The sequence below is a fragment of the Zootoca vivipara genome, chromosome 7 (assembly GCF_965207765.1).
Source record: "Zootoca vivipara chromosome 7, rZooViv2.hap1.1, whole genome shotgun sequence".
Classification (NCBI taxonomy): Eukaryota; Metazoa; Chordata; class Lepidosauria; order Squamata; family Lacertidae; genus Zootoca; species Zootoca vivipara.
The window spans coordinates 79,976,731-79,994,214 of record NC_142590.1 but is presented as its reverse complement, the minus strand read 5'-3'; the positions used below and the strand labels follow the sequence as shown (position 1 = coordinate 79,994,214).

The window sequence follows — 17,484 nt, the reverse complement described above, 5'->3', positions numbered from 1 at the left end:
TTTTATTTCCATTGAAACCTGCGAGACATAATTCTGAGTAAAAAATCACAAGATTGGACCCCCACCCCACTGAGCGCTAACAGCAACTGAGCGCTAACAGCAACTGGTGGGGGGGGGTTCGTTTAGGGAATTTTAACCCTATCCCGCTCAGCGCTGCTGTCCCAATCAAAATGGTGCAAACTCCGCGGCGCGTGTTTCCTTATAGAAACAAATCAAATCGGGGCGCGATGCGACACCACAGGTTACTCCGTGACATCTGCAAACTCCATTCGGGCTCCTCTTTCGCCTTTTTTTTTTTTTTAGCTGGCGCGCCACGAGCACATCCTCGCCTCCCAATTTCTACCTGGCTCTGGAACTGACGGTGCAATCCTACGCCTACTTACCCGGGAGTAACTCCGACGGAACTCAAGGGGACTTACTCCTGAGCCTAGGGCCGTCCTAATAGCGCACGCTAGTTTCAGCTGTTGGCGCAAAGATCGGGGGCTCCGTCAAAACGAAGGGAAAACTCTGGGCAAGAAGGCCGGGATAGTGGGGGGTGGGGAAGGTGCCGAAAGACAATGATCTCGCCGAGGGCATCCAAAGTAGTTTTAGCCTCGCGGAGAGGCTTCCCCGGCTGCCTTCGTCCTGCGGGAGGGAGGCGAGAGCGGGTGGGTTGGGATTTCGCCTGGAAAGTCACCTGATCCGCCCCGCAACCTGCCAGCCCCGCGCGGCTTCCCCCGAGGGCCGTCCGCCGCAGCCGGCCCCTCCCCGCGCTCTGCTCTCCTCCCCTCCCTTCCCATTGGCCCCCGAGGAGAGTCCGGCGTCCGGCGCGGCCCCGGAGGTTTATAAAACCCGCGCTCCCAGCCGTCGATGGGACCTTCTAACACCTGGAGCCGGCGCGCAATACAGTATTCCTTCGCGTTTAGTGGTTATTTCTTTGTCTCTCTAGTTTTTCCCCTCTTGCCTGGAAGGAGTTAGATCTCTTGAAACCAGACCTCTTGAGAGCAAGCAGCCCGCCGCAACCACAGCCCCGACCGACGGCCGATCGCGAAGTTCTCCCCCGAGGCTAGGTTGCGCCCGGGGAGACACCCCTCTACCCTTTCTCGGCTTCTGTGCAGATCCCCGCATCGTTGCGCAGCGCGATCCTGTGGCTTAAAGCGCGCGGCTGTTAGCGAGGTCGGCGCTTTCCTGCACGACCCTCCTAGTGCTGCTACCCCGTCGGGCTAGGAGGAGCCCGCCTCTCTTTTTTCTTCCCACCTGCATTTAAATTCAACTTGCTGCATCCGAATCCCGCCGAGCTGCGCCCCCGAAGTTTTACCGGCTTCCTTCTGCGCGCGGCTTTTAAGGTTAGCTCCAGCCTGTGTCCAAATCTCACCGAGCGCCGGAGGTCAGGTTAGAATCCCTCCGCTGGAGAGAGACCCCGACGTGGTCGTTTGCGTCTCGATCCACGTGCGGCGAGCTCGAGTCCTTCGGGCTCCCTCCCTCGGACCATTCCCGGCATCATGAGCGCCCCCTTAAAGCGAGCCCCGCTGCTCGGCTCCCTCGTGAAGCGGCGAGGCCCTGGCAGCGCGCCCGCCCCTCCGCATCAGCAGCAGCTGCTGCCCACCTCGTCGGTGTGCGCCTTGCAGCCCAAGGAGGAGATGCCCGTCTGCCCCAGGCAGGCGCCCCACGCGCTTTCCGCGCTGCCTGGCCCCACCAAGTGGCCTCTGATGGGCAGCCTCTTGGACATCCTCTGGAAAGGAGGCCTCAAGAGACAGCACGAGACGCTGGTGAGTAACTTCTGCGAGCCCCCACCACCAATCTTTACAGGTCCTATGGCACAAAAAAACCTGGGGGTTTCCTTGAGTTCGAAATCCCTTTGGCACAGCCCCTAAAACAGCCCAGGGCAGCCCCATAACTCAGTGCTCCAACAGAGGAAGCAACAAGTGTAGTCCTGGCCATCTCAAGTAAAAAATTGGGTCTCCAGTGGCATAGCTGGGAAGCCTTGACCTAGGGTGCTTCCAGACTACCTGCTTGTTGAGCATTCATTTTTATTTGTTTGCTGGGTGTGTGTGTGTGTGTGTGTGTGTGTGTGTGTGTGTGTGTCAAATACATTGCGTGAAATTGTGTTTCCCCACAATTTCCAGTGCAGTCAGTCGCTCATCACTTTTGTTATTTTTTGGGGAAAACTGATTGGTTGCACCAGACCTGAAGTTGCCAGTGTGTGATTGAATCCTGCCTGAAAATAACCATCACCTGGAAGTAATCTGGAATCCTGCACGAAAATAGCCGTAATCTGGAAGCGTCCCTTGATGGATAGACTGGGGATACAAAACATGTGGCTTGGGACCAGTTGCTCTTCTAGAGGGGAGTCATGTTGGCTTGCAGATGCTTTAACTTCCACTCGCATTGTCACCTGGGGTGAATCTCTGTAAGTGCACACTTAGAGTCATAGAGTTGGAAGAGACCACAAGGGCCATCCAGTCCAACCCCCTGCCAAGCAGGAAACACCATCAAAGCATTCTTGACATATGCCTGTCAAGCCTCTGCTTAAAGACCTCCAAAGAAGGAGACTCCACCACACTCCTTGGGAGCAAATTCCCCTGCCGAACAGCTCTTACTGTCAGGAAGTTCTTCCTAATGTTTAGGTGGAATCTTCTTTCTTGTACAGTGGTACCTCGGTTTATGAACACAATTGGTTCTGGAAGTCTGTTCATAAACTGAAGCGTTCATAAACTGAAGCGAACTTTCCCATTGAAAGTAATGGAAAGTAGATTAATCTGTTCCAGACGGTCCGCGGAGTACTCAACCTGAAGCGCACTTAACCCGAAGCATGGTTGTAATTGGTTCTGGAAGTCTGTTTATAAACTGAAGCGTTCATAAACTGAAGCGAGCTTTCCCATTGAAAGTAATGGAAAGTGATTTAATCCATTCCAGATAGATCCGCGGCGTTCGTAAACCGAAAATTCATAAACCAAGGTGTTCATAAACCGAGGTTGCACTGTAGTTTGAATCCATTGCTCCGTGTCCGCTTCTCTGGAGCAGCAGAAAACAACCTTTCACCCTCCTCTATATGACATCCTTTAATATATTTGAACATGGCTATCATATCACCCCTTAACCTTCTCTTCTCCAGGCTAAACATACACTTGTATGTGCAACTTGGATCCACACTGGCTCCCCTCTTTACCCTCCCTTTCCTTCGCTCTTTGGTTGCAGGCTGATTACCACCGCAAGTTTGGCAAGATCTTCCGCATGAAACTCGGTGCTTTCGATTCAGTGCACATCGGTGCGCCCTGCTTGCTCGAGGCCCTCTACAGAAAAGAGAGTGCCTACCCACAGCGCCTTGAGATCAAGCCCTGGAAAGCCTACCGGGACTACCGTAAAGAGGGCTACGGTCTGCTTATCCTGTGAGTTAGGATTGGATAGTGAGCGGCATGCATAGCTGGGGGCAGAGCCAGTGAGCAATGAAGAAGGGCATTCACAGCATCCTGCCGAAATCACTAAGCAGCACAAAACTTCCTATGATTCTAGTGGCCTGGCATGGATTTCCAAGTGATGTTAAGAACAGGATGGTTTTCTCGAGCTTATAAATTTAGTTGGGGGAAATCCGCATTGATCAAGACTGAATCAAGCAACTACTTTAATTTGCTTAATTTGTTTTTTTGCATTTGATTAAAAAAAACCCTTTTGTACCTCTCCTCAGCTATCTGTGCCATGTGTGGATGTTGTTAAATAGAAGGTTGTTCACAGAAACTAAATGCCCATTCTGGCCTATGGAGGTTTTACATTCATATTGTGAAAATAGTTCAGCATAAGCCATTTCAGAGCATCTTCTGTGTATAATCTGGTGCACTGTCAGCATCAAGCTGCATGTTATGCTGGGAGATCTCTGACACCTCCTCTCCAAAATGCTTTTTAATAATAATAATAATAATAATAATAAGCTTTAGGAAAATCAACCAGTCTGGTCACAGCTCTGGGACTGGGAGAAGGGTCTATGTCATTTTCTCTGCTGTAATATGTTTCCCCTCAGCAGAAAAAATTATGGGAGAAAAAAATTAGGTATGGCAGGTAAAGCACTTTGAGATAAAATCTTGCTAATGCCACCATCTTTCAAATCATAAGGGGAATAGAGAATGTGGGGAACATTCTGTAAAACTGATTTTGAGCGTCACTTTTGGAAACTACCCAAGAAGTGATGCTTTTAAGCATAAGGCCATTTTCACACTGTCAGATTCATCTTAGGCATTTTCTAACCTTCCTTGGCATATATTAGTGATTATCTGTAAATTGCTCAACCCTAGTATTTGCCCAAGGCACATCCAGCTAATATACTACTTTTAGATTTCAGCCATCAGCATTTCCTGACATGTCACGTTAATCCACACACAGGGTTAACTTAAATAGAAAATGTCAGCATTTGCAGCGTGTCTGGAATTTAGTCTAGTAGACATGTGTAAATTAGGATCTCCTTTAACTTCTTTCTCTTTTTCATTCGCACAGAGAAGGAAAAGACTGGCAGCGAGTAAGAAGTGCATTTCAGAAGAAATTAATGAAGCCCACAGAAATTATGAAGCTGGACACCAAAATCAATGAGGTATTCATAAGGACTTGTGCTTAATTTTGTCTTCTAAGTTGCTAAGGCTTAATTCAATAGCCACTGAACACTGTAAGGCTTACCTCTCTGTAGACATGCATAGGATTAAACTGTAAAGCATCATGAATTGCAGTTTGGGTCTGATCCAGGCACAGATGTAACTGAATATTTTGAGCTACCTTGTTTGTGAATGGACTCATTTAGAAGATGAGGGAGTTAAGAAACAATCCCTGCAAAAATCTCCATTCTTTCACACACATAAAACCTAGTACATCAAATAGAGAGCTATACTAGAACTTTCTCCCTGATGTGCCAAGTTTCTATACAGTATTCAGGGTGAGCTTTTATATGGAGTAATGCATGCAAAATGCAATCCCCCACTTTCAGTTCCAATGGTTGGGTCCAGGAAGGACTACTGTATATACTTGATTTTTATGAGTGCATGGCTCTGCTGTCACTCAGTTCCACAAGTTATGTGTCCATCTCTGCCTGTGGTATTGGCTGTGATTGGATTCAGGTAATCAGACAAATGTTGGTTGCCAAGTAATGAGATTTTGTTTGCAAATCTATAGACTACCCTTTCGGTCTCACTTGATTATTATTTTTAACAGCACATGACAACTGAAATAGTTGGTGCTCATGGTGGGAGCAGCACTGAACTGATTGGGTGATATTCAACTAAGTTTTACCTACTGAAATTAGTGAACCTAACGTAGCCATGTATATTAATTTCCTTGGGTCTATTCTGATTAATACTTAGTTGAACATCACCCACTAACTCCAATTTGGGGGCTGCCGGAGAAATCCCCCTTTTCTCTGTAGATGTGCACCTATGATTTTGCAGGACTCATTAAATTCCAGTTTATTTGCCTACCCCTGGGCAGAAACAAGTTAACTTGAGTTAGTTGAGACGCAACACTTGGAAGCCTCTTTATCTGCTCTTGCAAACAAATCACAACAAAGATGCATTAATCATTTGCCCCTTGCTGTGAGATATTCTCCAATAGCAGCTGGTGTAAATCAACCTTTACAGACATGAGGTGGAGCTAGTGAGTTGACTAATGACACAAGAACAAAGAATTCTCAGTGGTCTACAAACCTATCAGTACTAACAAAATGGAGTTTTTATAAGTCTTATCCGTGGAGCTTTATTTTCAGCTTAGAGGGGGGGGGGGGAGATAACACATTCCTGTACTATGGAACGTACGTGTGTGTGTGTGTGTGTGTGTGCATGTATGTGCATCTATGTGCATAGCAAAAGAGTGTTTGTAAAAATAATGACCTGTGCATATTTTGCTTTTCACCAATATTCCAAATTTAATTCCCTTTTTAGGTTCTAGATGATTTTATGCATCGGATAGACACACTTTGTAACAAGAATGGAGAAATAGAAGATTTGTATTCTGAACTGAACAAATGGTCATTTGAAAGTAAGTTTCCCTTCTACTTCTCAGCCTGGGGTTGTTGTTTTACTCCCCGCCCCCACGCCACCCCACATCCAACTCAGGTGTATGCATGCGGTCTTCTTCCATGCAAATAGGACCCCCAGGCAATCACGCTACTGCTGCAAAACAGGCAGCTGCTGGGGGGCGGGGCTTGTAGGTCGCATTCCTGCTTGTGGGATGTGATACATAAGTAGCAGTCAAGTATAACATTCATTGTTTTCCTAGAGTGGACATGCAGGGGAGTGTTTGGTCCAGTCAGTTGAAAACTTCCTGTTTCCTCCTGACTGGGACATACTTCCTTATGCATGTGACTAGAGGTGGGTGTGGCCTTACCTGTCCAGGTAACAAAAGGACAAGGCATGCTGCCACTCTTCCTCTTTTCCATCTTCCTTTCGTCATGTGAACTGCAGTGACTGCCATTCTGCAGTCACTGGGATTATCCCCCCATATGGGGTAGATCCAAATGTACATATTTGTAACTTTAAGCCAGGCATAGGCAAACTCAACCCTCCAGATGTTTTGGGACTACAGCTCCCATCATCCCTAGCTAACAGGACCAGTGGCCAGGGATGATGGGAATTGTAGTCTCAAAACATCTGGAGGGCCAAGTTTGCCTATGCCTGCTTTAAGCCTAAAGCCTGGCTTCAGGGATCACACTGTGCTCTGCCTGATATAAGTAAACTTCTTTTTGTTACTTTAAATAAGATCGTGGCATCTTTATTCTTTTAAGAGGGATAAAAAGGGAACTTACCAGGAACATACAATTCAATACTGAATTGTATGATAGTGAGAGGCTTACACAAGCCTGCAACCAGCTATCTGCTGTGCTGTGTAAAGGGGAATGCTAAGTAAAGGAACTTGCTGACGCAAGGTAGGAAAGATATGAATAAACAATATATCCTCTCTTGCCTTCCTGACCATTCCCACACTGCTACCCCAGTCATGTTGAACACATGAGCAGGTTCATTTGATTCCCCCCCTAGTGTTCTTGGCAAAATAGGGAAAGAATCACTATATTGGAGATAGAAAGAGCACATGAGCTTGAGTTCTGGCTGGGTGTACAATGCCAAATGATGGTTTGGCGTTGAAACAAACCATAGTGCAGAGCCTGGTTAACTCTTTGGTCCTCATCCCCAAACAAAATGAACTTTGTATGTGCAATTTGCTTGACTACAACTCCCATCATCCCTAGCTAGCAAGACCAGTGGTCAGGAATGATGGGAATTGTAGTCCAAAAACAGCTGGAGGCACAAGGTTGGGAAACACTGGTCTATACCTCTAGTTGCTATGGACTTTCCCTTCACATCTCTTCTTCAGTTTTATATAAGGATGTAAGTTATCTTCAGACAAAGATTTGTGAGGCTTTTTTTGTTTTTGCTTCTGCTATAAGATGGCCTGATGGCAGTGCTTCGATCCTAACGGCTTTCTTTTCTATGATAGGTATTTGTCTGGTACTGTACGGGAAGAGGTTTGGGCTCTTGCAGCAGGACACCGGAGATGAAGGCCTGAACTTTATCAAGGCTGTAAAAACGGTATGAAGAAATGACACTCTGAACATTTTAGCCATTTGATGGACAGCAATGTAGGAAGTTGTCTGATGTAGCGGTGGTACATGTAACTCTAAATAGTCTGTGCTAGCCCTCTCCCAATCTAGTGTCCCTTGTACTTCAACTCTCACCAGGTCGGTGGAATGCAAATGCGCTGGTGGAGCCAATCCAGCACTCCTGCCAGCCCATTTGCATGTCGACATGCCCCTCATCTTTCTGGTACGCTGCAGTAACTCAGCCAAGTGGAGGTCAGTTACGGAGCGCAGTCTTGCTGCATCAAGTTTGGGGGATGCTGGTACAGTCTAACCTCCATTTACGTAACCCAGGCATAGGCAAACTTGGCGCTCCGGATGTTTTGAGACTACAATTCCCATCATCCCTGACCACTGGTCCTGTTAGCTAGGGATGATGGGAGTTGTAGTCCCAAAACATCTGGCGGGCCGAGTTTGCCTATGCCTGACGTAACCCTCTGGTTACATAAACTTCGGGATCCGCACGCAGCAAACCCGGAAGTATTTTACCGGGTTTCACCGTGCGCACATGCGCAGAAGCGGTCCTCAGGTTGTGGAAACCTTGGGACCTCCGGAATGGATCCTGTTCGCAACCGGAGGTACCACTGTCTAAACCAACTGAAAGCAGATCTCCAGGGTTTTGGATGGGAGTCTTTTCCTACCCCTGTCTGGAAATTATGGGAACTCTGCGTGCAAAACGTGTTCTACCACTGACATCGTAGATGTTACAGTCTCTAGAAAACAGTGGTTTTCTTAAGTAATTTTTGCCATGAATGGACCACTCATGGGAATGCACAATTGAGTAAAGGGTCTTTTATATCTAGAAGGAGCATGAGTAAAGATGCTCAGGAGCTGCAGGAATTCCATTGACTCAGCCCTTCTATGCATTGCACAGAAATAGTACTTGATGCTCAGTAAGGTGGCAATGTTCTGCCTCCTCTGTTGGAGGCAGTATATGTCTCTGAATTCCATTTGCTGGGAATTGCAGGTGGGAGAGTGCTTTTGCACCCAGGGGTCCAGCTTTTAGGCTTCCTGTGGACACCTGGCTGGCCACCAAGAACAGGAAGCTGGACCAGATGGTCTTCCAGGCTATTTCAGCAGGGCTCTTGACCAGATGCCTAGCAAATGCTTAAAGCAGGACCTGGGTGTGCTCTCCTCACTTGCAATTCCCAGTGATTGGTATTCCGGGGCATACTATCTCCAACAGTGAAGGCAGACCATCCAGTATCATGACTAGTAGGCATTGATACCCTTGTCCATGAATTTTATTTTATTTTTGCACCCTCTTTCAAAGCCATTCACTTCTCTGCTGCAATCACAGGTTTGATTCCTGCTCTTCTTTGTTTTAGTGCACGTTTTGTTTCATTTTAATAATGCAGTTCATCTCTTCATTGCTATTTTGCAGATGATGAGTACATTTGGGAAGATGATGGTGACTCCTGTTGAGCTCCACAAAAGCCTGAATACTAAAGTTTGGCAGGCTCACACGAAGGCGTGGGACAACATCTTTAAGACAGGTAGCTGAACACACCTCAAGGCAGTGGCGCATAGCTGCCAAGTCTCCCGTTTTTCGTGGGGAAACCCCCGGATTTTAATCTGTTTCCTGCTGTTCTCCCGAATAGGGAAAAAATCCCGGAAATCCCCCGGATTTCCTACCTGCCAGAGGCTCCATTTTGGGTGCTGGCACCGCCCAGTTTCTGGTGCCCAGACATGGGTAGCGCGGAACCGGAAGTCCGGACATGTCTGGACATGCGTAGAAGCGACTTCCGCTGCCGCGCCGCTGCTGATCCCGCATTTTTCAGCAGGAGACTTGGCAGCTATGCAGTGGCAGTGTTTTGTGAAATAAGCTTTGCATCTTAAAATTTAGCAACTGTACAATTTAGCAACTGATAAAAGTTAATTTATCAATTACTCTTGATGTACATTTGAATTCTCCTCTGCAGAGCACATGGCAGCATATCTGGAGTTAGCTCATGTTATTTTTCACAACAACCCTTTGAGGTTGGTCAGACTAAAATATAGTAATTTGCCCAAGCTTCCCCATTAAGCTCCATGGCTGAACCAACAATTAAAGCCAGGTGTCCCTGGTCTGAGTTTAGTGCGTTCCCTCCCCTGCCCCCCCAAAAAACCTGGCTTGCCAGAGTGGCTGTTTAGGTTCTTGTTATATATGCCCACTATAAAATATGAAGCTGAAATTGGTTATGGGGAGATATCAGGCTTGAGGGATCTAATTTCTTCTTTGCTAGAACCTTGCAATCTACCATTTGGAGCCAGGTGCAAAAGAAATATACTCAAAGTAATGAATGCCGACCTCAGGAATTTGTGTTTTTTCAGTACTAGAACTGAGTAGACCTCACAGTCCTTCCACACACAAAATCACTCCTGGGTGTGAAGCATTCCTTATTTTGGTGGTATCACTTAGGATGGGGAGGAGGGCGTCGTTTTGATGCTCCCATTGTTGGGAGCCTGAGATCCTTGCTGATCTACAAGAGGCCTATCTTCTGCCTACCCCTGGCTAATTGGGTCACTCGAGTTCACCACGGAAGCCTCAAATGCTCTGGTAGAATAGACCAGTGCATTAAGCAACTTCAGATTGCTTGGCTCTCTTCTCTCAAACAGCTGGCCCTCTGTTCTTCAGGCATTTCGTATGTGTGTGCTGCAAGCTTCCTCCGAAGGAGCTCAGAGTAGCATTTCTGTAGCCTCACAACGACCCTGTGAGGTTGGTTAAGCTATGAGAGAGTGGCCTGCCTAAGATCAAACCAGAGAGTTGAATCTGGTTTTCCCATATCTAATATTCTTCCCCTTGCAGTCTTTTGGAAACAGAGTGGAAGGTGCAGTATTTAAAACTTCAGGCAGTGGCTAGCATGTTTGAATGATCCTCTCTATAATACAATACAATAAAAGCCTGCACATAGAAAACTCTCGTGCCAGGATAAAGGCTAGGCTTCAACCATTGTCCCCGACACCTAGTTTTCTGTGTGCAGGGAATTTCTGAAACAGGGAAACATTGCAACTTTCGAGGCCTATAAGCATTGCTTTTGTTTGCTCAGTACTTCCTCTCTTCCCTCCCACAGTGAAATGCTCTATTGACAGCAGGCTACAGAAACACTCTGCCAACCCCAGCGAGGATTTCCTCTGTGACATTTACTTTGGGAGTCAGCTCTCAAAGAAGGAGCTTTATGCTGCCATCACGGAACTCCAGATTGCTGGAGTTGAAACGGTAAATCCTAACTTGCTTGATCAATGCTAAGTCTCCCCTGGTTTGTGCTAAGTTGTTTTTGATGCAACTTTTCAAAAATCTAAATACAGAAGGCCTAATGCAGGGATGGAGAACCTGTGTTCCTTCAGTTATTTTTCTGGTACTGCGGCTCCCATCAGCCTCAACTGGTAAAGGTAACATATAGTGCAGGCATCCCCAAACTGCGGCCCTCCAGATGTTTAGGCCTACAACTCCCATGATCCCTAGCTAACAGGACCAGTGGTCGGGGAAGATGGGAATTGTAGTCCAAAACATCTGGAGGACTGAAGGCCGAAGTTTGGGGATGCCTCATATAGTGTGTCACTGATATCTCATTCCTGTGCTGATGTTTCTAAATACCTTTTGTACTACAGTGGTACCTTGGTTCTCAAATGGCTTAGTTGCCGAACAAATCGACTCCCAAACGCTGCAAACCCAGAAGTAAGTGTTCTGGTTTGCAGAAATTTTTCAGAAGCCAAACGTCCAACACACCTTCCGCTTGAGTGCAGGAAGCTCCTGCAGCCAATCAGAAGTTGTGCCTTGGTTTTTGAACAGTTTCAGGAGTCGAACAGACTTCCAGAATGGATTAAGTTCAAGAACCAAGGTTCCACTGTACTAAGAATCCAGGTGGTCTGAATAATAATATAATATTTATATACCGCTAGGCTAGGGAAGAGTTCAGTTTCGAAACAAAGAGGCCAGCTGCAGATAACACATATAAATATTCTCCCATTGTGAAAGGATTCATGTTGTTGTTGTTGTTGTTGTTGTTGTTGTTGTTGTTGTTGTAGCTCCTTACTCATGTTAACGTAGCAGTCCTGAGTGAGCTCAGTCAGTGTCTCTTACCATTTCGCAGACAGCCAACAGTCTGCTCTGGGCTCTCTACAACATCTCCTGCAACCCTCACGTCCAGGCAAAGCTGCATGAGGAAATAAAGGCTGTGGTCTCCACTGAAGAGAACCCAAATGCTGAACATCTGAAGAAGATGCCCTATTTAAAGGCGTGCCTGAAAGAATCTATGAGGTAAATTTCCCTGCCTGGTATGAAAATAAATGGTCTCTCTTTTATTTGGCCACAGCCATTGCAAACTGGCGAAAGTGACGGGGAATATCAGAAACCAGGAAGATCAAGTGTTTTTAAAGACTGGAGTAAATTTTTAATTTATTTAAAAGACCACTGTAAACAGTTATAATCATTGGCAGGGGTGTAATGACACTTGTAATGTGGAATTAACTATGGTAACCATGGATATATAACAGATGAATAATTGTATAAGATGCAAAAGTTTAATCTTAAATATGGAACCCAGGGAGGGAGGGAGGTCTGAAGGTTCAAAATAACCTTTTATTTTAATGTTTGAAATTGTTAACGTTTAAATGTATAAAATTGTGTAAAACCAATAAAATTATTATTATTGTTGTTGTTATTATTATTATTATAGCATTTTGAACAGTTATGACTTCCCCTAAAGAATCTTGGGAACTGTAGTTTGTGAAGGGCAATGCGAGTTGTTAGGAACACACTTAACAAACTACAGTTCTCAGGATTCTTGGCATGATGTCATCATCTGGCTCCTGGTAGATCTGTCTTGCAATCATAGTAAAAAATGTGCTTCGTTTTTTGCTGTAGGTTAACTCCGTCTGTGCCATTTACCACTCGGACCCTGGACCAAGAAATGGTCCTTGGAGACTACGCTCTTCCCAAAGGGGTGAGTAGCATTTTCCAGCAGGAAAATTAACTTCAGATGCATTTGCAGCCCTATTCCTAAAAGCACTGGCCACCCTGATAATTTCTTCTATATGAATGTGGGGGAAATTGATCGATTCAGCAAAGGACTTCCCGTGCCTAAGCTGTCGTGTACGGTGCTTTATACATGGCATGAGTGTAGAATTGCAGCTGCAAAGTCACTTTTCTAACACAGCGTACTCTTGAAAGAGCTACTTTTCAGAGTGTACAGTTAAGTCACTCCAATGGAATTTGAGCAACATAAGGTGTAATCAATTATTGTGTGTGTCTAGCTGGCTTGACATGTTGCTTTGCAGTGCAGGTCAGTTTCACTTAACTTATGAAAGAAGTTCCTGAGATCAAGCTTGCCTGGAAAACATACCCTCTCCAGGCTTCGCACATTTTCTTCTGACATAGCTCTTACGCCTTTAATACTGACAGGCAAAAATGCTCATCCAGACCTGCTTCACCGCTTTCCCAATCTTTTCTGCTGAATCAGAGCCAACACCAATCGAGTTTTCTCTGGATTGAAGTTTGCTCAATTCATCACTTAAAGAGCAAGTTTTCTGGGGGGAAGCCGTGGGGCAGCCGCTTGGACCCATGCTTTCTAAGCAGAGGGCAAGCTCAAGTCTGGATGAGCCTTCAGTGCAGCTCCCCCCCCCTAATGTGGAAATCTGCTGCAGCAGAAACAGCACCTGTTGAATTTCTGACTGTTCCACTATTAAAGGTATGGGCCTGAAAATTCGGGTGCAGACTGATGCCTGGTGACATCTGGATCAAATGAAGCTTTGCTCATATTGCACCTTGTTTGCTTGGTTTCTTAAAAAGCACGCTTAGCCTTTAAAACACTCACAGGCAAGAGAATATTATCTATTTTCTACTCCGAATGGGCTCTGAAGGCAATTTCACTGAAAATATTAAGGCTTCATCTGCTTTCTTCCGTTTTGAAACCCCTGCCTGGAAATAAATCCCAACTTGAAGTTTGTTTGGGGATTCTTAGGGAAAAAAATTAACGTCTCCTGGCTGTTACTGCATGCTTTTCTCGCTTGCCTTGGAAGCGCAACAGCCTTTGATGCGACATCGTGGTTTTGTCAGAGAAAACAGCTTTTCTTTTTTTCCATTAGCAACACAAGGCTTGATGTTCCAGAAAAACTGCACCCGGCTGACCTTCACTCCTCTCTCTCACTGCCCCATGCTGTTTTCCATGTTTACAGACAGTGTTGATGATCAACAGCCATTCTCTGGGATGCAACGAAGAATACTTCAATGACTGGAGTCAATTTAAGCCAGAGCGTTGGCTCCAGAAGAACATAAATCCTTTTGCTCATGTTCCATTCGGGATTGGGAAAAGGATGTGCATCGGGCGCCGCCTGGCAGAGCTACAGCTTCAATTAGCTCTCTGTTGGGTAAGTTGTTTGCAATTACATCTTCTCACCCTCCTTCAAATAGCAGTCACATTGTGTTTTGTGTGTGTATGCGTGTGTGTAGGGATGAGTAGGTAAAAAATTACTTATGCCCCAGCCTTCATCACAAGACCCCAAGGTGTGTTCCATACATCAAATCCTATCGATTGTATCCTGCTAAGTTTCACATGGAGTAAACCCATTGAAATTATCGGACCTAAGTAAGTCGTGTGAAGTTAGCACTGAATACACCCATATAAAAGAAGTGGGTGGAACTGTTAGGTCCCCCCACTCCCCTGGGCCATGTGAACAGGTGGGAGGGGCTGCTCACCTGTCAGTCATATCGGACATCACAGCAAGGGGTTAGCAACCTAGGCTAAACTTGAGATGGATCATAGCCTTGTCATTGTGAGTAGCAAGACCGAGCCTTGACTTTGAAGCTCAATTTTTAGAGTGAGCTGGCAGGTTCCGAGGATTGTCCCTGGCTCAGACTAACCCTAGGTTACAAATTGGGATGAGTTCCTTCCCACAGGCGCTCACTATGGTCTGTCTTTGTGTTGCAGCTTATACGGAAGTATCAGATTGTAGCAACCGATGACAAGCCAGTGGAAACTCTGCACCTGGGAATCCTCATCCCCCATCGAGAAGTTCCCATTGCATTCAGAAGGCGATAAAGGTAAATGAAGCTGGAGCTCTGTGGCCAGGCTGGTCCCAGAAAATGGCATCTAAATGGACTCCCTTCTTGGCCCACTTCATATAGGGCTGCCATGTTTCAAAAAGTGAAAACCTGGACAAGTTGTGGAGCACATTTTGGGTGGGAGAGTTGTTGAAGCTTTTTTTTTTAGTTTTGCCATACTTCCCAATTTTCCCAGACATTTTGCCAATTTCTGCCCTGACACTGCTTAGGACTGCATTATTCCGGCTATGTCTGGGAAATTCTGAACATCTGACACCCTTACATAATTCATATACTGTATCTAAAAGTTAGCCAGTGCCTGAGTTTTACAGTGCTTCCTGAAGAGTTACGGTAGATTCATAAATGTGTTTCTGCTTTTCAGGAGACATTGGCCCAATAAGAGCTTTTTTCCTGTCTTCTCCATCTGTTCCTGAACATTGAAAACACCACCATGCCTTAATTTGCTGCATGGTTATACAGTGAAACAATGGAATGAGCAGAACTGGCTTTTCATTTAACCATCATCCTAGAGCCAGGATGGGAAACACTTGGGCGACTGACAATACTCAAAGCAGCAAGGGTTCCTGGCTGATTCTTGCTTCTATATATTTTCAGAGCAAATTTCTGGTCCTCATTTTTGCAGAGCGTTCTGGGGAAGAACGGAAGGAAGCCAAGAGATAGTTACCATCCAGCCTATGTTTCGAAAGTATGCACAAACCATGTTAACCACATGGATCTGAGCCATGATAAATTTTCCAACATGGCTTGTGCATGATCTACCTCTGAATACCAGCAGTGGACTAGTAAGATAATTGATTGCTTTGACTGGAGAATATCTAAATGTTCTTTCCTCTCTTCCCCTCTCCCTCAGATACTTTTTGAAGGGAGACAGTTGCTTGAATGCTGCCTTTTCTGAAGACAACCCCCTTGAAAGCTTGGCACCCAACCTCCTTCAGCAACCAGGGGCTAAGCATGTTTTGACCTATGTGCTGTCGATGGAGAGAGATCAAGGAGCGTCTGAAGTTAGCTTTGACCTTGCTTTGGGGGCAGACCTGTCAAACCATGCACCTAAGTAATCTTTTGAATGCTACAATGAAAACCGACAAGGACCAGCCTTTATTTTAAAAGGTGCAAACTGAGAAAACAGCAAAAAGACTGGCGTGAGACAATGGATCTTTTCATGCAGCCCTGACAAAAATCCATTTCTGTTCACCTGCCCATGTGAAATCTTCTGGTCGTGGCTCAGTACATCCTTCCTGTTAGATGTTTTTAGGATCAACTGGCCAAGGGTGGATGAAGTGATCAGTGAGTTCAGTGCTGAGGTGTAGGGGGAGGAGAATTTTGCTGTTTCTCCCATCCTGCAGGAATTGTGTAGGTTTTCTGAGGATTTCTGTCTGCTGCAGGTCTCGTTCAGCATACCTCCTTTTACAAAAGGATTCTTGTGATAAGGAGAAAGAAGCACTCCAAGAGGCTCCTGGTGGTTATATATAGTATATATATATTTTTATATATTTACAAAGGGGAGGAAAACTGCACATTTTCCTTTATATATCTATTAAAACTCAGCCTTGCTGCAGTAGCCGTGAAACCTTTACCATTACATGATTTTGATAAAACCAACACAGTACCAAACCTCTGCAGAAAATGTGGGCTGATTCAGGCCAGCTCTGCCTGGAAAATCCCCATAGGCTCTACATAGTTCTTCATGCTGATTAACAGACCATTACAGGGAATCCTTCTGATGTGCTTCTGATGCTCTAGAGAACAACTTGAAAGGACTGATGGGGTGTGCACAGGTCTACCGAACTGCTGTTGTTTTTAAAAATGCACTTGCTCACTTCAGAGTTTGTACGTATGGGTTGAAGAGAATAATTCAATACAGTCAGGTCTGCATAAAGTGTGACTCACCAAGTCACACACAGCACCCCAGTAATGTATTGGAACCTACCAGGGGCTGCCTAGAATGCTTTGGGGTGTTTTTGTGTGTGTAATGTGGGTAATGTGTGAAGCACCTTGGCTGCTGAAATAAGTGGCTGGTGGGTGTTTCACTTTTTCCACGCAGTGCATGAATGAATGAACTCACAAAAATTTGCTGCTGCAAGGCGATGTGATGGGCTGTAGTTTGGATGGCTCTGAAATGGGATTGGACATTGTCTTCTGTAATGGTTGTACGTAGCCTCCCGAGTTCAGAGGCACAATTGCTTCCCAATGCCAGCTGCCGGGAGCTACGATAGGTGAGGAAGATCCCTTTCCACAACTTGTTTGTTAGACAGTGTGGTGAACAAGTTGCTGCTCTACATGGACCATTGCTCTGATCCAGTACAGGTGATCTGGTGCTCTTGTATTCAACTTGGAGAGGCGCAGAGACACACTTCAGCATCATGATCTGCAGTAGCATATGAGCATTATTGTTCATGTTTTCACCCATTCCTGAATAATATACGCACAGCTTCCTTGTGGTGGTGTTGGAGGGGGTTTTTTACATGAATTTTTGGGTTTTTTTATATTTTAAATAAACATTTTTTATAACAAAGATCCTTGTACACTTTGGAGAACTGTCAACAGATGCTGATTTATTGTACAGAATTGCTATTTTTTTCAGTGTTTAGAATTTCTCTTGTTGATACCGTAACACACACTTTTTTTGTAATAAAAAAGAATTTCCAGATATGATGCCTCTGCTTGTATTGAACACGTCGTCCAGTATCATTTTAGAAAGTCACCTACATTCTTTGTGAGTTGCTCATCATATTTTGCCACCAGCTCAGAAGGGGGGGGGGGGGAAATCCTTTTGCATAGTACATAACATTACTGGTTAGTGGATAGATGCCACTAAACCACTTGCCACTCCATATTTTATGGCCAAAATGAGGGAAGCTGC

At 45.5% G+C, this 17,484-nt stretch overlaps 1 protein-coding gene across 2 annotated transcripts; it reads left to right on the top strand.

Moving 5' to 3' along the window:
• The first annotated feature begins 852 nt into the window (after positions 1-852).
• On the top strand, positions 853-17,271 carry CYP24A1 (cytochrome P450 family 24 subfamily A member 1). Of its 2 annotated transcripts, none has more exons than XM_035123887.3 (12): positions 853-1,748; positions 3,178-3,368; positions 4,465-4,558; positions 5,892-5,988; positions 7,444-7,535; positions 8,967-9,078; positions 10,636-10,781; positions 11,656-11,822; positions 12,429-12,507; positions 13,739-13,930; positions 14,491-14,603; positions 15,475-17,271. In XM_035123887.3, exons 1-11 carry the CDS (start codon positions 1,482-1,484, stop codon positions 14,599-14,601), a joined length of 1,548 nt encoding a protein of 515 aa, XP_034979778.3. In that variant the 5' UTR covers positions 853-1,481; the 3' UTR covers positions 14,602-14,603; positions 15,475-17,271. The 2 variants fall into 2 exon arrangements, 1 of the variants encoding a protein (XP_034979778.3); XR_015951174.1 differs by having other exon boundaries at positions 868-1,748; positions 13,649-13,930.
• Positions 17,272-17,484: the final 213 nt, after the last annotated feature.

What these genes read in the sequence shown, in the direction of transcription:
- CYP24A1 (XM_035123887.3), top strand. Translation starts at nt 1,482, where the DNA reads ATGAGCGCCCCCTTAAAGCGAGCCCCGCTGCTCGGCTCCCTCGTGAAG. An exon ending in GAACAAATGGTCATTTGAAA is followed by an intron (nt 5,989 to 7,443) that starts GTAAGTTTCCCT and finishes TTTCTATGATAG; the next exon opens with GTATTTGTCTGGTACTGTAC. An exon ending in TGCCTGAAAGAATCTATGAG is followed by an intron (nt 11,823 to 12,428) that starts GTAAATTTCCCT and finishes TTTTTGCTGTAG; the next exon opens with GTTAACTCCGTCTGTGCCAT.